The sequence below is a fragment of the Neurospora crassa genome, linkage group VI (assembly GCF_000182925.2).
Source record: "Neurospora crassa OR74A linkage group VI, whole genome shotgun sequence".
In the NCBI taxonomy this organism is placed as follows: Eukaryota; Fungi; Ascomycota; class Sordariomycetes; order Sordariales; family Sordariaceae; genus Neurospora; species Neurospora crassa.
The window spans coordinates 203,363-221,932 of record NC_026506.1 but is presented as its reverse complement, the minus strand read 5'-3'; the positions used below and the strand labels follow the sequence as shown (position 1 = coordinate 221,932).

General features: G+C 52.6%; 6 protein-coding genes across 6 annotated transcripts; 4 read left to right on the top strand and 2 right to left on the bottom strand.

The window, feature by feature from the left end:
* Positions 1-100: 100 nt before the first annotated feature.
* Positions 101-3,582, top strand: NCU07082 (aspartyl-tRNA synthetase). The gene has a single exon (XM_955254.3). The coding sequence runs from the start codon at positions 372-374 to the stop codon at positions 3,117-3,119; it is 2,748 nt and encodes a 915-aa protein (XP_960347.1). The 5' UTR covers positions 101-371; the 3' UTR covers positions 3,120-3,582.
* Positions 3,583-4,148: 566 nt separating this feature from the next.
* NCU07083 (hypothetical protein) lies at positions 4,149-6,713 on the top strand. The gene is made up of 2 exons (XM_955255.2): positions 4,149-4,528; positions 4,586-6,713. The coding sequence occupies exon 2, from the start codon at positions 4,704-4,706 to the stop codon at positions 6,444-6,446; it is 1,743 nt and encodes a 580-aa protein (XP_960348.2). The 5' UTR covers positions 4,149-4,528; positions 4,586-4,703; the 3' UTR covers positions 6,447-6,713.
* A 1,223-nt stretch (positions 6,714-7,936) lies between these two features.
* NCU07084 (hypothetical protein) lies at positions 7,937-9,025 on the bottom strand (the record flags this gene model as incomplete). The annotated part of the gene is made up of 1 exon (XM_955256.1): positions 7,937-9,025. The coding sequence occupies one exon, from the start codon at positions 9,023-9,025 to the stop codon at positions 7,937-7,939; it is 1,089 nt and encodes a 362-aa protein (XP_960349.1).
* A 3,194-nt stretch (positions 9,026-12,219) lies between these two features.
* On the bottom strand, positions 12,220-12,528 carry NCU07085 (hypothetical protein; the record flags this gene model as incomplete). Its single annotated transcript, XM_955257.1, has 1 exon — positions 12,220-12,528. One exon carries the CDS (start codon positions 12,526-12,528, stop codon positions 12,220-12,222), a length of 309 nt encoding a protein of 102 aa, XP_960350.1.
* A 1,265-nt stretch (positions 12,529-13,793) lies between these two features.
* On the top strand, positions 13,794-15,898 carry NCU07086 (hypothetical protein; the record flags this gene model as incomplete). The annotated part of the gene is made up of 5 exons (XM_955258.1): positions 13,794-13,909; positions 14,051-14,350; positions 14,794-15,120; positions 15,311-15,405; positions 15,648-15,898. The coding sequence occupies 5 exons, from the start codon at positions 13,794-13,796 to the stop codon at positions 15,896-15,898; spliced, it is 1,089 nt and encodes a 362-aa protein (XP_960351.1).
* A 1,832-nt stretch (positions 15,899-17,730) lies between these two features.
* Positions 17,731-18,474, top strand: NCU07087 (hypothetical protein; the record flags this gene model as incomplete). The annotated part of the gene is made up of 2 exons (XM_955259.1): positions 17,731-17,915; positions 18,012-18,474. 2 exons carry the CDS (start codon positions 17,731-17,733, stop codon positions 18,472-18,474), a joined length of 648 nt encoding a protein of 215 aa, XP_960352.1.
* Positions 18,475-18,570: the final 96 nt, after the last annotated feature.

Genomic DNA, 18,570 nt, shown 5'->3' with positions numbered 1-18,570 from the left:
GAATCACAAGCCGCCTCTGACCAAGCAAAGCCCGGCAACCGACACAGTGACCGGGGTGTAATCAAGGTTCCCCAGCAAATTCCCGAACATTCGTCATCGCCTGTTTTCTTTTTTGTTTCTGGTCACCCTCTGTTGCCTACTAATTGTTTTCTCCCTTATAACCACTTGCCCTTGCTGTCGCTCTCATCTTCTCTCTGATCCATCACCATCTGCGAATTGCACACACGGCCTTTTGTCTTGGGGCTGCCACACAGTCCACAAGCTTCACAAGTCGTCTATTGTCCCCCGCAACCAACATCACACAAGTTGATAAACACAAAGAAAAACAGATACCCAACAAGATACCCCCTAACCCCAAATCCACAGCCATCATGTCACCAGGCAAGCTCAAGAAGCCATTGCTGGCTCTCAACCGCATTATCGGCCATTCCTCGGCCAAGAACCACATGAGCAAACCCAAGATCGGCGACATCGACCAGCTCGACGACGAGCGCGCAAAGAAGAACATCCAGAAGATTCAGGAGAAGCGCGCAAAGGAATACCAACTCGAGGAAGAAAAGAAATTAATGATTCAAAAACGCAGCGAGGAAGAGAAGAGGTGGCACGAAGCCGACGGCCCCGAAATCGCTCGACGATACGGAACACAAGAAGAGGAAGCCCTCGCTCCCGCAAAGTCCCTTCAAGTCCTCGTTAACGACTACCAGAACATTGGCAAGACCGTTAGCTTCCGAGCCCGCGTCCACCACGTCCGCGCACTTAGCTCCAAACTCGCCTTCGTCGTCTTCCGCGACCAGATCGAGACGGTCCAGGGCGTCCTGTCCGTCAGAGATGGCGTCGTCTCGGAGAACTTTGTTCGCTGGGCCGAGCACATCACGGCCGAGAGTTTTGTACACGTCGAGGGAAAGCTACAGCAACCTCCTGAGGAGATCAAGGGGTGCACAATCCACAATGTAGAGGTTTTGATCGACACCATGCACCTCGTCGTCCCTATTGACGAGCATCTCCCTGTCGACGTCCACTCGATTGACCATGTCGAGGTGGACAGCGAGACAAATCAGCTCGAGTCCCTGGCCTCGACCAGAGTCCGTGTCTCTAACCGCATTGCCTTCCTCCGTACACCTACCGCTCAGTCCATCTTCCGCATCAATGCCGGTATTTGCAGCATCTTCCGTCGATATCTCGAAGACAAGGGCTTCATGGAGATCCACACTCCCAAGTTGCAACCCGCTGCGACCGAGTCGGGTGCTGAGGTCTTCAAGGTGAACTACTTTGGCAGGACTGCCTTCCTCGCCCAAAGCCCCCAGTTGGCCAAGCAGATGAGCATTTCGGCCGACTTTGGCCGTGTCTTCGAAATTGGCCCCGTCTTCCGTGCCGAGGACAGCAACACCCATCGTCACTTGACCGAGTACACCGGTATGGATCTGGAGATGGCCATCGAGCAGGACTACCACGAGGCCATGCACATTATCGACGGCTTGATGAAGGAGATCTTCAAGGGTATCTACGGCAAGTACCGCAAGGAGATCGAGATCATCAAGACCCGCTTTCCTCATGAGGATCTGGTCTGGCTACCAGAGACCCCCATCATTCCCTTCAAGGATGCCATCAAGCTCCTCAACGATTCCGGCTGGACCGACGACCACGGCAGACCCGCTTTGGAGACTGAGGATCTGAGCACCCGTGCCGAGATTCAGTTGGGCCAGGTCATCAAGGAAAAGTACAAGACGGATTACTACATCATCGACAAGTTCCCGTCCTCTGTTCGTCCTTTCTACACTCATCTTGATCCCGAGGATGACCGCTTCACCAACTCCTTCGACATCTTCCTTCGTGGACAGGAGATCACCACTGGTGGTCAGCGTATCCACAGGCCTCACCTTTTGGAGGAGCGCATGAAGAAGGCCGGTATCGAGCCTCTTGGCATGCAGGAATACCTTCAAGGCTTTGAGTATGGTGTCCTGCCCCATGCCGGCTGCGGTATTGGCCTCGAGCGTATCGTGTTCCTCCTCCTCAACTTGGGCGACATCCGTAACGCTTCTCTCATTCCTCGCGACCCCAAGTCCCTCCCCGAACACAAGGAACTCGTTGGCAAGCTTCCCCACCCCGAAGCCGACACCATCAAGTATGCCTACGATTACGACCATGGCGCGACTGGACTTGAGCTGCCCCCCGTCGAGAAACTCATTGTCAACTACGGTGATGCCACCAACACGTCCTGGCTCGACGAGCGGTACCATGTCTGGCGCCATGAGCAGACGGGTGCTGCCATTGGTTACGCCGAGGACAACGGTTACGCCCTTGTCATGGGTAACCCGCTCTGCGACCCTCGCCAATACCAGCTCGTCATCCGCGCCTTCCTGCAAGATATGCGCCACACCAAGGACCTCCGTCCTCTCTGGCTCTTGGTGGGTTCCGAAGTCGAGGAGATTCTCGGCTCCAAGCTCGGGTGGCGTTCGCTCTCTTGCGTCGCCGAAGAGCGCGTGTCTGTCGACTCGGCCAAGAAGGTGGCCAAGAAGGAGCGTCAAGCCGAAGAAGCTGGTGTGTCCATCCACGAGGTGCCCATCGGTGAGCCCGTGCCCGAACACATCCGCGAAAAGTGCGACAAGCGCATCCAGGACTGGAAGGACAACCGCAAGGGCAAGAAGCAGGTGCACATCACCGAAGTCCGCCCGTGGGTCGACATGGAGCACCGTCGCTACCTTTGGGCCGAGGACAAGAACGGCGAGATTGTCGCCATGTGCGTGCTCGCCCGTCTTTCTCCCGCAAACGGGTATCAGATCAAGTTCGCCTTGGACTTCCCCGGTTCTCCCAACGGAACCATCGAGGCCCTGATCTCGGCGGCGATCCAGATGCTGGCCAAGGCCGGTGTCCGGAACGTGACGTTCGGCGCGGGCGCCTTGCCGGAGATGGTCACTGGCGGCCATCTCAACGGAATGAGAGCCAAGATGTTGAGCCATACCTACAAGACTATTTGCCAGCAACTGAAGTTGGTCAACAAGTCCGAGTTCCGCGAGAAGTTTGGCGCGACGAACGACTTGGTGTACATCTGCTACCCCTTCATGGGTCTGGGTGTCTCGGGTGTGAGGACACTTATCAAGTTCTTTGAGGATGAGATGTAAAAGGCCTGAAGTGGCTCATGGGTTATGATTTGATGGTTTTCCTAATGGTTATGACGACAGGGCATTCACGATGGCATGCACTTACAGTTATGTTCTTTTTGTTTTGTTTTCTTCTTTTGCTGATCGGTTTTGATACACGATACGATACCCTTTTGGTTTGTATACCATGTTCAGTTACCAGCACTCAGAGTCACAGGACGTATTTAATCACACTAGTACGGCATGAGACTTGGTCAAATACTGTTGTGGCAGTCTAGTAATATAGATTAATAGGTGGCAATGGGAGTGGAAAAACTCATTTCTATCACATGGTATTGATCCTCTTGGCTTCCTCAATCGTTTGCGTCTCCCCCAACATTGGCCTCGACTCTACAACTTGCTTGCTCTGTTTCTTCCAGTCATTCATTGCCTCCGGCCACGGCAATTAAACACATGTCTCAACCTCGAAATCTAATCGGTGCGCACATGCAGATTCTCATCTAAATCCTCGATCACACCACCTTCCATTATCATATCCCAATGTCTGGTATACACCAACGACTGGTTCCTATCAAAACGTAACCCTCCAAATACTACCTGCATTTATTCATCTACTACACTACTACCATCCTATTTAAGCAGTCAGGCTATTAGGGATGGATGGGTAAACGAACATGAAAAAACACCTTTACCATTCCCCAACCCACGTGCGATACCTCCAGTCGATCCACAATCGCCAACGGTTCTTGGTTTTCCCCTTTTCCATAACACACAATACAATATGGAGATTGTTGGGGAATCTCATCTCATCTCATCTCATTTCTAGTGTTGTACTTAATGCCCTCCCACCAACCAACCGGGATCATCTCTGTATCCGTAACGTTGCAAGCGAGCAACGAACGAAGCGAACGAGCGAAACCCTCCGCCAAAAACGGAAGGCGGGCGGGCGGGTGTTAGCGAGATTGAATGGATGCATTGCAGAATGTCGATCACCTCCTCATTCCACCACCCTCGCTCGTTCCATTCAACACCACCCACCACTCCACACCCCCGTTCTTCTCATGTCCCCATACCCATTTTCGAAGCCTAACTAGATGGGGGGGTTTATCTGGGATCATGGATGAAATGAAATGAAAAAGGGGGTGGTTCCCTCCTCCTCCGCCGCCTTTCAAGATGGGATTTCTGTTTTTTTTTATCTCGCATTTGGTTCGGGTTTCTTGGAGGGACAACACAATTCGTTTGTTGTTGGTTGCTTCGAGAAATCACAAAGTTACAGAGTAGAGGTTGAAGTTGAAGTTTGGGCCTTTGGGGTTGGTTCAACACAACTTGAGACTGTCTTGGTCAGTGACTTCACTTCAGGTGAACTTCCACTTGGAGTAGGTGGTAGTAAAACTGGGAAGGTGTCGGTGCGGATTGCGATAAAGAGCAAGGTAAGGTATTTCTTCTTCAAATATTCTGGGTTCGAGAGGTCATAACTAACCCTCCAGATCTAAAAGGTTCACTCGGTCGCCGAAGGGGTTCTTATACCTACCTCACCAACTGCTTCGGACCCCAGTAGTTCCATACCACTTACTCGTCCATACCACCGCCATCACAACCATCAAAATGTTGCTCCCACTCAAGCCCCTTGTCGCAGCACTCGCCCTCACCGGCAGCGCAGTCGTCCAAGCCGCCCCCCTCTTCGACTCCGTCACCGCCTTCCTCACTCACCTCACCACCAACCCTCCCAACGCCGCCCAACATCTGGACTTGAAAACCCCCAGCTCCGATCCCACCGGCCTCAACACCATCTCCACCCTTTCTTCATCTGCGCAATCGGCCCTCCAGAAGAATCAGGCCTACCTGCTCCTCATCAACGCCACGCCCTTCACTCTGCGCAGGACAGGCGGGCATTCCTACCAGATGCCCGCATGGGATAACTCCTTTCCTGATCTCGTGCAACCAGGACAGAGCGTACGCGTCTACATCGAAGCCAAGACGCACAAGGATGACGCGGCGGAGATGAGGTACGTCGTTGACGAACTGGGCGGAAGGGAAGTCGAGTTCCAGTACCGCGGCCGTGACGGTCCCGTCCTGCAAGTGGCGTGGAAGAGTTTGGCGGCCGTGAATAACCCCGTGGGCTCGGTGCGGAAGCTGGTTTGGCATCAGGGGAATAACGTCCCGTTTGTGTTGGCTGCTGCGCCGTCGGCCAGGAACACGAACTTTGATCCGACTCAAGAGTTGATGGCTAGTCCGGGCCTGCCGACGGCAGGGTGGATGAAGCAGGGGTATGAAAGGATGCATTGTTTGAAACTGAGAGAAATCGCCCTACCCGGAACGCATAATAGTGGTATGTCGTTGCTCACGGGCGGTACGCCTCTAGTTAAAGCCAGACCGGAGTCGGTTCAGTGTCATGCTAGTCAGATGACGGTGGGCAAGCAGCTGGAGGCCGGAGCAAGGTGGTTTGATGTGCGCCCGGTGATTGCGGGCGGGAAGTGGGCGACGGGGCATTATACGTTTTTCAACGGAATCAAGTTGCCTGGGGGATTGGCAAAGGTTCCGGGGTTGGGTGATCTGGCCAAGGAAATTGGGAAGTTGGGCGGGGGAGATAAGGAGATGGTGTTGGAAGGGTGGCAGGGCGGAAATGGGCAGTATATCGCGGATATCGTGAGGGAGGTGAACGAGTTCACGGAAAAGAACCCGGGGGAATTGGTGGTGATCAACCTCAGTCATGGCCTCAACACGGACACCTTTTCCCGCAACCCTGATGCCCATCTGAGCCAGCAGGAGTGGGAGAGGCTGATGACGCAGCTGCTGGCTGTCAAGAACCGGGCCACGCACATCACCCAGCCCAACGTCGACCTCACCTACCTTACTCTGTCCGATCTGCTCCCGCCTGCCAATAATGGCGATGCTTCCCGCCGCGGTTCGGCTGTTCTCTTGGTCGTCGACGACATCACCTCGGACAACAACCAACGCGTCGATCTCTCCAAGTTTGCCAACCAGGGCTTCTTCTTCCGCGGCCAGCTCGCCATCTTTGACTCGTATGCCGACACCAACAACCTGAACAACATGATCAGCGACCAGTTCGCCAAGATGCAGACGCATCGCACCAAGGCGGACGATGCCATGTTTTTGCTCAGCTGGACGCTGACGCAGCCGCCCGAGACCACGATTATCGGGAGTATCGTCCAGTATGCTCAAGATGCCAACATGGCGTTGGGAGAGAAGCTGTGGGCGCAGGGCCGAATGACGAGGCAGACGTATCCGAATGTGGTGAGTGTTGATGCCTTTGACGGCGATGGAGAGGTTTCTGGATTGGTGGCGGCCATCAATTGGTGGTTGACGGGGGAGTGTCCCGCGTTGTAGGTTCGTGGAGGCGGAATGTGATTGGTGATACAACTTGATACAGAGACTGTGACGCGAGCAAGGAAGAAACGAGGTATGTGATTGAGATGATCTTGAGTTTTCAGTACACATGATTAATTACCAGTAATTTTTTCTTTTCTTACACGTAAACGTGGTGTACATAATGTCCTGCCATCTTAATTGTGGCTCCTTCCGCCGTAATGTGATTTTCGGCATGGCGGAGATCAGGTGCCTGGTTGTCCTCCGCTCGTCGCTCCTGCACGTCGGGTCGTCAGTTCCTGCCTGCGCCGTGCAGTGCAGGCAATAGGTATGTCGGGATGACGAATCCCAATCGCGTCGCTTCTCTTCTCTTCGCATCATTTTCAACCACAAGTGTAGGTAGGTACCTCTGGTACTGAACACAATCAGATCCGAATTATCTTCGTTGTTTGACCTTCTCGGTCTTCATCGTCAACAGTTTATGTCCTCCATGTGGTTTCTGGTCGCATCACCTGTCACACAAACCCCCCACCCACCACAGTTGAAAGAAAATTGTGGATGTTCTTCATTTCGTCTTCCGTTCTTCTTGGTCTTTCTGCCTTCATCTTCCATTCGGATTTCTCCCACAGGAACGAATTCAAGCTCAGGTTCACGCCGCTCCGCCCCAAGCATTGTTCTGCTCAGTCTCGTACCGTCGCTTGCCCTCTCTGCCGTCAAGTGGCGGCCCTCACTACGAATAAACACATCAATGGGTGTTTCGGTCGGTCAGCTCGTGTCGTCGATGTATTTGCCTACGCATGATATCACTTACTCAAATACAGTCCATTTATCTGGAGCCGTCTCCCGTCCTCCTATTACCCCTCCGTCTATTTTCCGCACTTACTCATCCCAATCTCGTTGGTCTAAGCAGGTGTAATTCGCAAAAGCCGTGTCGGAGTGATCGAGTCTAACCCCTCTGGAGATAGAAAGCTAGAGAATGGCCATGACCAACACTCTGTGGGACATTTCTTGATGCTTGGTCTTCTGAATATGGGGCTTCCTTATCCCTCTTGTTTTTCTTATCTTTTTTTTCTTTGACTTCAGCTAGCACCGGACCTTTCCGTATATACATATCCCTGCTCTGTAGCCTGTATTCTTATTCTCACTTCCTTGTTCTCGGTTGACTCACATTGCAGTGTTGGTACATCGCAAGTGTGCCCAACAACATCACCATAAGCCACACAAAAACAGCCGTTTCTTCATTGTCGATATCTTAGTCCAGTGTCAAGCTGCTTTGTTTGCCTTAGCACACACACGAACACGGGGGTCCCTCGGAATCAATCTTGAACAATCATCACTGGCTGACAGTATTCTTGCTTCTTATTTGACTACCTGTGCTGTTCTGGTCATCGCCCCCATTCTCCACAATCGCCTGCTTTTCAGTTTCCATTGGCCATCCAAACCCCAAGTTGACGCTTGCACAACAAGTCCCCAAGCCCATAGACCCATTGCCCCCTAGTCCCGACAAGATTCTATTCATGGCCGCGGCGGTAGACGGTGGGCCACCCCGCTGGTATCTCCCATGGGACCACCTGGGTCGCAACGGTTCCTGTTTCCCTGTCATACTTTCCCTCAAAGAACTTCCGCTCTTGGTCTACTTGGGTATAATAATGCTCCTGTGGCGACGCACCTGGTAATCTGTATCTTTTTATTGTAGCGACATGTATACCCTCCACGACAACCCCTCTCTTGACGTTGCCAGCCAACTGTTCCAAGAGACCGACTAGGTATTCGGTATGCTGCCACTCCTCGCGGATAAAAACAGTTATCCTTTTGAGCCTTGAAAAACTGTTTGTTCTCCAAGCCGTCACGATCGCCTCATGCTTAACAAACAATTGGAGACATTGTCGTGCGGGCATTACCTCGGGGCCTTCTCCTGTTCCGATCCACAGGCGCCCAAACTGTAACTCGAGCTTCATCAACCCGCGGCATCGCTTCGTGATTGTGTTTCCCATGTTCACGAGCCTCGCAATCCAGGCTTCCGTTTCCCTGTTTCTATCAGACTCTTGATAACAATTGATCCTCAAGTGTCTGATGTTGAACGAGTTGGGCCTTGTGATCCTTACCAGCCACACCCTGTGATGTACCAAGTCCAGATGAAACGTGTTGGTGGTGTAGAAGATCATCGCAGCCTCGCGAGCAAACTGCCGAGATACCCGCAACAAGGTTGGGAAGGTGTGGAAGAGCGGACCAGCTGCTCTACGGGCATCTTGGGCCTGATAGTGGAAAGTGGGTACCGGTAGGGTGTTGTGCGGAACGATGAGCTCTTCTGAAGTGAGCAGGGCGCCATACACCATATTACGGATCTCTGGTGGCAGTTGGAAAAACGGAAATGGCTGCTGGAGGGCCAAGGGCCGGGAGGGAGGGAAGGTCAAGCTGAAGCTGGCGGGAAACGAACGTAACGCAACAGCCTGACCCAAGGCGACAAATGACGGAACGACCACTGGGCCAGTTGAGGGGATGTTGGACGTGGCGCTGGGGTCGGCAGCAGAGGATTCTTCTACGATGGCCGTGACTTCGGCACTCTCATCAACTAGAGGAGACTTGTGTGTTAGGTCCATCTTGGTGTAGTGTTTGGGGATTGTGAGAAGAAGGCATGGGAAAACAGGTATTAATATATATGGAAAACAGAAAAGGGAGGCGACCAGAACAAGAATGAATGAGAGATGCGAGACTTCTACTCTCTTTTACGTTCAGATGCCATTGTTTGGTGAGCAACTTTCTGGAGGTAAATGACCAAGATGGAAAGCCGACTAACACGGACATCAACAGAAAAAGGTGACTGCGAAAGATGTGTGCGCCCGTGGGTGTAAGAGAGGCGTGATTCACGAAAAGCAAAGAGTGAGAGATATGATGCAAGCATCAAAGAAGGGAGGAAGCCAAGCAAACAATCGCTGTTAAGCATGGAAGTTAACTGGAAGGACAAGGCGTGAAGCGAAGCGTGAATTTTTAAGTCATCGAACGTAAAAGACTCATCACTCGCATGCCTGATTGCCTTTGACTTTGTTGTTATGAGGCTTCAGGATGGCGAGGGGGGAGGCCGGCCTTCTCGTTGACGGGAAGGGAACCTGGAAGGAATAGCGGCAATGGCGACAGGCTGCCCGGTGAAGAGACAAAAGAGGCAGAACCAGCGATTGTGCCACTTGCTGGCCGTGCAAATCATCCCGCAGGCCATCGTAACCTCCGCAGGCATCCTCCCATCCACTGATCTCTATGATGCCATTCTCGGCTTCATTGTACCAAGGATCACTGGCCAGAGCAGACAAAGCAGCACAAAAACGCCATGCTGCACAGGCGCGTTTGTATAGCCGCCGCTCGTTGTCGGGCCCGTCGGGCTCGTTGTCCAGGGACGCCGCTTCGAAGCTCGTAGAGTGTCTGACTGCCCACTGAGCAATTTGCGATGGGACCACCAACGCATCGTCCGTCGGTATATCGTGAAACATACCCTCCAAGATCTCTTCAGAATTATTGTCGTCAAACTCGTCAACGATATTACCTAATGAGACTATCGATAGGTAGGTAGACATCTGTGTCTCGTTTGTCGTGTCGGGTTCGCTCTTGTCAGAGCCGGTGCTGATGTGGGGTCTGGTTGTTAAGGCCCACATAAAAGAGAGATATGATCAGAGGATTGTAGTGCTTAGGCCCAGATGACAATCGAGAGTTGAGCATTATCATCGAGACATTACATTGTCTTCATCATCCATGTCTGAATCAGGCGCGGGCTCGCTGAAGTTACTGAAATACCAACGGCAGGGACCGGAGGAATCGACTTTTTGATCTCGGGGGTGGCTTGAAGCGGGAGGAACGAAACCTCTGTTTCCATGAACGGAGCGTGGTAGCGCTTGGTGGACAGGCAGCGGACGATCCATCCAACGATACCGAAGCGGGAAACCCTGAGTCACAACAAGCGTTGTCTAACAGACAATCAATATTTAAAAAACAGTAACTGTTTTCCAGACATTGATTGTCTTCCAAACATTAATTGTCTTCCAAGCCCCTAGAAGTCAAAAGTATAGGGCTTAGTATAGGGTATAACCTTCTATACTTTAGTAGCCTTAATAGTAGCCTTTTAAGGTGAAGGCTAAGGCTGGCATTTTCTTCCGGAATAGCCTCAAAAAGTTGGTCACGAATAGGAATCGAACACAAGTCACGAGCAAGAATGGAAATAAAGAACTACTTCATTAACCACTTGGCTACTGAGCCAATTGGTTATTTCTGGAGGAAAAGGCTAGTTCTTTCCGTTGATAAAGGTCGCGGGGGGGGAGGAAGGAAGGTAGGACTTTGAGACTTTGAGAAATTTTGAAATTCGGACCCGACCTAGCCCCAAAACTAGGCCACTATATTATAGCGCTTACCCCCTATAAGAAACATGCATTGTTTTTTAAACATTGATTGTGGTTATTGTTCAACAACTACAACGCATGTCTCGAAACAGATTTTCCCATTACGGTAGTTGGGGCTTGATCTGGATCACGTTGAGCCGGATCTGGCTTGTAAAAACGGGTGACGTGGTTGAGAGCGGAGAGGCCTAGGACTCGCGCGGGGAGTGACGGGTTGTAAGAGCCATTGTGACTGGGGATGATGATGGTGGTGATGTAGGGAACGGAGTGAGCCCTCGCTCAAAGTCAATAGTCGGGATCCAGAGCACTGAACGCCAAATGACGGCGATTTAATAGGTACTTTCCACAGTGAGTCGGAGAGTATCTCTTGCAACCGAAAGTTGCTGAAGAGAACAACATTAAACTGAAGCAGGCCAAGCGGGCGGGAGGCGGGAGAGGTAGAAGTTTGGTGTTGCGGCAGTAGTAGCCCACCAATCTCGCATGACCTAGCAACTCTTCGGGAGGTGAGTGGGACCGACGTTTCTCGGTGTCTTCTTTCTTGCTGGTGTTGTTTGGGGCAGAAGAACGGTGGATAGAACAAAAGGCTGGTGGTCCGCCGCGTTCAGGGCCTAGTCCTTTTGCGATTTGTCTGTAAGGTGGGTAGCATTTAGTAATGATGAGATGGTGGGTAGAGTTAGGATTGGACGATTGCGTTTAACCATGCAGCCATGTTGAGAAATGCTGGTGGTTGGTTTTGGTCGGAACGCCCTCTGCGCATATTGGGGTCGGTGAAAGGGTTCTGGCCAGATTCCCCCGTAAGAGAAAGCTGCGACTTTCTCTGGTGTGTGTCTTGTTGGCTACCTAGGTACGTTGCGATGTGCCTCTCCCAGTGTTGCGTGGCTCTTGGTGTTTCAAGCATAGGTAGATGTCACAGCGACCAGAATTTGTGTATTCTTCATGTTCGTTGGCGAAGGAAAACTGTAGCGTGAACTGTCGGTTGAAAGTGGGCGCAGGGAGGGCAAACAAACGGAACCCGTCACCCACAACATGATACCTAGTCATTCTCACTAATACCGGTCGTAATGCGCAAGCCTCCGTAAAGGGAATCATACATGGGCAAAGGTGGGGAGATCAACTTACTTTCGCCTTCCTCTAGGGAATCATTGTCCTGATCTTCGCGGATTTCTCCCTCCTCGGGAAATGGGGGCGGGAGGCAGCAAGGGAAGGTAGCTTGGAATTATCGTGGGAAACTAGGTAATGAGGCGCCAGGAAGAGTATAGCCCGCATTTTCCATCATTACCCCCAAGAACGAAAAATTCCTCGGCAGCACCCGCTAGCTACAGTCGATGTGGGATTGGAACCCACGACCTCAGGAGGAATACTCCTGCGCGCCACCGCGCCCATCGACATCATCAGCAGGCACTACCTCACGCTATCTACTCCTCACGATCCTCCTTCGCAAGCACCAGCAGCTCGTCCAGTTTCCCGTCCATAGCCTCCAACTTCGCATCAACATTGCGACGCCAAGAGCCACCACCGCGACCAGGGGAGGCGGCGACACGGGCAGGGGAGCTCTGCGCCGAAATTTGCATGGGGGAACCGCCGTCACTGCTGGGAGGACTGCCAGCCGCGACCACCGAACCGACATCATCATCAGTATCGCCAATGGTGCGGTAGCCGAGTCTCTGGTATCGAAGTTCGACATAGTGAGTAGCAGGAGCAGGAGAAGAGTTGGTGGAGGACATGATGGACTGGCTTGAGAGGTGAATGAGTGGCTGTGGCGGTTGGAAGTGTTGAGATCGATGGAGTTGGAATAAGGAGAACTGAACCAAGGTGCAGTCTTGGTGAGAAAATTCATTGTCAAACGAGAAACGGATCGAGATAAAAGGTTGCTTAGATGATGCTGTTGGGATATCGTGTGTTGTTGAGATTGGAAGTTTGGGAAATTAAGGAGGGAGGGAAGGGAGATCTTAGTAAACAAATGGTTTGTCGAAGGAGAATTCACTTGTCCACCGCTCCAGTGAAGGGACACCGGTACCTGGATGGGATGAAATACATGTGGTATCTTGTTGATTGGGAGTGATGGGTAAAGTAAGCAAAATGTGACTGACTGGTTTGCTTGGCGGAGTCCAAAACCTGACTACGACAAGATCGTCACGAACCAGCAAGGAACATTTAGACCGCCGCCAGACAATGGAATGGATATATAGGGTGAGGAAGCAAGTGTAACTCAGTAGGGGTAGACACACCTGATCATTTCTAAGATCTATTGTATATGTCCGGAAACTCCGTAGACCATACCTACCTCTATGTAACCTATCCATTACATGCTGGAAAATCTTTCTTGCGCTCTCTTCGCCTCCGCAGAAAGCCTAGGAGTGAGTGTATGGTAGTAGTGGCTGAACTAATCGGCCATGACTTCCAACTGGACGCATGAACTGGACATTGCGGGCAAAAGCCTTCTCATCATGGGAGGAGAATTTGGCCAGTGGTTTTAATGTCGACAAAGTGGGAAGGGTTGGGGAGCTAAGGATTGTGCTTATGCTGAATTTGGGGTCGATAGTCCAAACCAGGCTGAAGTAAGTTTCTTCGACTACGGTTGTAGTTGGTTATTCCTTGATTCTCAGGGGTCGGGGTATCCGGGAGTGTGGTGACCCGCTTAGAGCATATTGCTCGATAGATGCCCCTGCCAGTGCAATGCTTCATGCCGCCAACCTCGCCCAACAATTTGAGTGCGGTGTAAACCCACCGCCAACTCTCGGCACCCCGTCAACCGTGTCAGCCTCCAGACCGGGCGCGGAATGCTTTTACACCAAACAGTCACCGAAAGTTGCGAACCTACGTCACCGGCCCAGATCCCTGCCTCACCGTCAATTGTCTCATCCTGCCCTGCCTCGCCCTCCATTGCTTCCGAGTCGTCCTGCTCTACAGCAACAGCACCAGAAGAAGAGTGGGGAGAAATCACTGAAGACACTCTGTCCCCTCGCTCTCCAAGTCCCAACTCGCGAAGATGACCTGCCTGAACGCGTTCCTGACCGCCCTGTTTGGCAAGGTCCTCTCAGCCTTCATTTGGCTCGGCGTGTTCGCTTGGAATGTGTACTTCGTCTGGCCGGGTTGGCCGCTTCTGTAAGTCTACTCTATATTCCAATTCATTTTTGGTTTTTCCGTTCTCTTCTCGTCTCCTTACAGTTTACCTTGCCCTTTCGATCCCAAAAGGCCAAGGCGGCAAATCGTGTGGCCATGCCCAGCAGTGCCGCTCACAACCAGCAACCTGGCAAGCCGCGAGGACGTGTTCAATCAATTGGACAAGATGGCGGAACATGCCAAATCTCTCATCGAAGAATTTGCGAAGTGCGCGGTTGGGGATTCCAGGGCTGAGATTAAGCGGCGTGTCAAGAGCGCCAACGAGCTCGCTCAGAAAAACAAGTGGAAGGCCGAGGTAACCCTTGAGGACATAGAGATCAAGACTGAACTCACTGAAGAGATTGTCGAGAGAAAGATGGACCTCCTCGTAGGCAAACAGGGTGAAATGTTGAGAACGCCTGCGGCAAGGCATACAATCGCCTTGTACAAAAGGACCGGAGAGGCATTCAAGAGCCGGCCGACGACAGAAATACGCCGCCCTTCGTAGAGGGAGTAATGGGAAGGATCAGAATTGGAGATGAATGGATTCAATATTGGGTGTAAGTGGATGAAGCATGATTGCTTCCGTTCTCTTCCACAGCCTTCTTCTTCATTCTGTTTCGTTGCCACAGAAGGAGCGGGACTGAAGCCCTCTTTCCTACCGCTGGCCCCAGGATTGAGAACCTTGATGAGCTAAGCATGCACTTCCTCTGCAAGGCAGCCAAGCAGAACCCGAGACTCAACTCTGTCCTTTTCGCCTTCTTCTTTTTCAATATATATTCTTTTGACCCCGTCACACCTCCTCAGCTTCCTCCCTAGGTCCAGGGAAGAGTTGCCCGCCACAGCCAAGTTACCTACCTCTACGTATTTCCTGGAAAAACTAACAGGGAAACCGACAAGATGGCACCAGTATACGACGTGGAATACGATTTCCACCCAGACGGTACCGCAATCCCTTACCTGGTTGAAGTCGATTCCTCCTCAGGAGGTTCCAGCCCGATCCTCCACCGACCTTCCGATCTCGAAGATGTCGACTATTGGTTTCGACTCGAGTATGCCGACTGGGAATCGGCACTCAATAAGGACCCAAAGACGCGTACCTCTTCAGCTCCACGACCTGTTGCTAGGAACAAGAGATCATGGAACGGAAGAGGCGAGATGGAAAAGCGTGTTAAGAGGCAGAGGCTGGACCTCGATGGATCTTTCAATACGGCGTAAACATCCTTCGCCCAAGACACTTCAAACACAACGACAAGATGGCGACATCTACAGCACCTAACTGGTGTCTTGTTTGACAACACATACGGACAGGTCCTGGGACATACCAGTTCCTAAAAAGTATGCCACTTCTTCCCACCATGTCCAATTGTTCTGAAGAGCACTAACTAATCACTGCGCCAACAGTTGCCGCTACCAACGAGCCATACATCGCAGAGGCACAAACAATCTGGCCCATAAACACACCCACCATATTCTGGTTCCTGGGTACTACGGGATGAGTAAACACGAAACTGCCGACAAAGCTATGAAGCAAATCCTTAAAGAGTTCCCGCCAAAAGCGATACCCGCTTGGGATTCTAACATACGCACTGTCGTCTCGGACATTGCCGTTACCGACACGAAGTATTGGAGTTGAGGTCACAGCAGTCCTTACCCGGGCCCATAGGCCGTCGTTGATGACCGCGAATCTGTGTCCGCCGCGTTCATAAATTTTAAAAGGGATAGCGCTCTCCGTCCATAGGACCGATGGTGATCCGGGGAACTTCAAGGAACTCGCAGGGCAATCACGCCTTCGCTCGCGCCGCCAATTATTTCAAGGAGCGCATGCCCGGTCGCTTAGCGCATGACAACCTCCCGAACAACCTCACCAGTCTTCCTCGCGCCCCGAGCTACGGCGGTGCCCTTTATCAGCAGAAGGGATATCGTGTGCTGCGCGTGAAGGACGTCCTCCACGGCCGCACGCCTCCGGTCCTGTTGGTGGCGGTGCGATGAACCTGGTTCGTATTGCTTCTGGTTCCAGCGGTGGTGCGATGACTCCCGCGCGTGTTGTGTCCGGCCCTGGTGGTAGCGGCGCTGCCACTCCTGCTTGCGTGGTCTCCGGCTCTGGCGGTGGTGGCGCTGGAGCATCCAAGATACAATCAGCGATGACGGCAATACCGGACAGCACACCACCACACTCACGAGCTTTGTGACTGTGGTTATGCGTCGCTCAACGGAGACATTCCCGGTTGCCCAGTGTGCAATACACTGAGCCACTTCTATGATGCCTGCAAGAAGAGAAAGGTATCTGGGGAAGACAGGCGCCATGAGGACTGGAAGTTTCTCAAGTAGTGATAGTGGATATGGGTACGAATACCCCGTTGCGTCTCCCGAACGTCTCCCGAACGGGACAATGACGTACCCGTCTTCGGACATCCCCCCTTAATGCTCCGGCTTTTCCGGTCTTCTGAATGGGAAAAGAAGTTCTAGCTCTCTTCTAAAATATCGACCGGCTGTGGTCCCTCGTCCTTAATGTCGTCCTCCTCCTCCTTACACCCTTATTATCCTCGTCGTCCTCGTCGTCCTGCCGAGGACGCTTTCGGAGAGACTAGGCCGGTAGCGGAAAAGACAGAAAAGGGATGAATGAGTGGGAAAAGGGAGAGAGGTTGGCGGTAGTAGGGGTAGTAGCGGGAAGGGAGCCCGGAGAGGAGAGGAGGGAACCAGGGAAAGAGAGGAGGGACTGGCGGCGGCGGCGGCGGCGATGAGAGAGTCGTTGCCCTGGCGAGCCGGCTTAAAAAGATGGACGATCATTGGACGAAACCAAAATCTTCGGCTTCTTGCCCCTAGGGGCGCGGGTGGGTGCCGTGATTGGGGCACGGGTGGCCCCCGTGACCCCGAATTGGGTCAAAGCCGCCTGCTTTGGAGCAGGGGCGGACTGGGCGGCCGGGCGCGGCGCGAAAGCGAGGACGGTGGCAAACGGGGGTCCACCCGACACGTAGCGGGCAACTAAGCATCAGCATCGGCGGAAAGTGATCAAGTAGTTCACGGACGACCGACCTGTGCAAGGTGCCATCAAGCCTGACCTGACGTCAGCCTCTGGAAAATCGGCCGAAGATCTGTTTATCGATGGATATTTACAGATTCAGATCCTTCGGAAGGCTAACAACTCAAAATGCAACACTCAAGCACGAACGAGTTGTCTCCCACTCAGCACCTTCCTCATGAGCCTCATGAGGGTCCTCTGGCTTCTCTTCACATCGGCCGCTCACTGCCTCATGACCTCAAGCTGATAGGAAAGAACTCATTCATGACACCCAGGGGCAGTTATCCAAGAATTCCCTTACCATCCAGCCAATATGTTACCGCTCTTCTATCCACGTCCGAGACACGTCCATCTAATGTTTCTTGTCTGTCACCGAGATACCTTTCATCCGAACTCGAGATGCGGCCTGTCGTCTTGTTTGCTCTCTGAAGGGAGCAAAGACCAGCCTCATTGCAGACGAAGCTCATTTCTTGCGCAACGGCGAGAGCCCCGTTTGATGATGCACTCGCAAAATCCCACGCAACGCCACCGAACGTATCTTGTTCGGCCACATCGCTGCTCAACAGCCCCAGCGTTGAGTATGAAGGCATTTGCAGCTATGCTGTGGGAGAGCGCAAAGCTTCTGGTCACAATCACCGAACCCTTTGAGTTCTATTAGTTCTAGTCCACTGGAATTTACAACAGGCGGATCCCCAACTTGACATCTTCAACGACGACGCAAGTCCCGCCACAGTCGAGGCCCTACGCGTTATCGAGCGGCAACGATTCTGAGTGCGGCCACAAGTGGTGTGTCCTCCACCCAATGCCCAGTTCGTCTGTTGGAAACAAGGCCAAAAACGCTAAAGAGAAAGCTGGCCAGAGTGACCAAAGACTTGAAAAAAGGGCTGAGGATGAGGCGAAGAAGGTTACCTGTAGGGAGGTTCGGGGGAGGACAGAGAAGGCCGAGAAGCTACTCAGGGAGATCGAAGAAGAGAGGGAAAGACAGAGGTAGGAGCAGGATAATATGCCACCAACACGTTTGGTTGGAGCTTCCGAACTCGGCTCTGAAGACATGGCTATTGCTGCCAGCCGGTGTCAAGACAGAAAAGTCGTCGCGGCGGCCGAGACCGGATTGGTCAACGAGCTTGATACGCTTCTGCGGTTGAGCTGCGATGTACATGGTCGAGTGCGCGACCATGACATCGGAAGCAGGTTGAGAGGAGCGGATTGGAGCGCCAGAAGGGGCGTAACCACCATGTCTATCACTAACCCGCTACGAATCGATCCCCCGGTAGCACCAGCTATAGTCGATGTGGGATTGAGACCCACGACCTCAAGAGGAACACTCCTGCGCGCTACCGCGCCCATCGACGTCACAAGCCGGCACCACCACACGCTATCTACTCATCATCCTCTCCACGAGCGATGGTCAACAGCTCATCCAACTTCGCATCCATGGCGTCCAGCTTTCCGTCGACAGCGCGGTGCCGTGGGGCGGGGAAGAGCGAAGTCTGGTGGAAGAAAGCCGGTGAATTGCTCCCAGGGAGCCAGGTTTGTTAGGAGATGAAGGGTTGGCGAGGCGGTACGAGGGGAGTTCGTCCTCATATTCATGGGAGGATGCCTTTCGCTTGTGGGATATTGGCTCTGGGATCATAGTGCAATG

Bases quoted from the DNA above. Each gene is read 5' to 3' on its own strand.
- NCU07082 (XM_955254.3), top strand. From the start codon at position 372: ATGTCACCAGGCAAGCTCAAGAAGCCATTGCTGGCTCTCAACCGCATT.
- NCU07083 (XM_955255.2), top strand. From the start codon at position 4,704: ATGTTGCTCCCACTCAAGCCCCTTGTCGCAGCACTCGCCCTCACCGGC.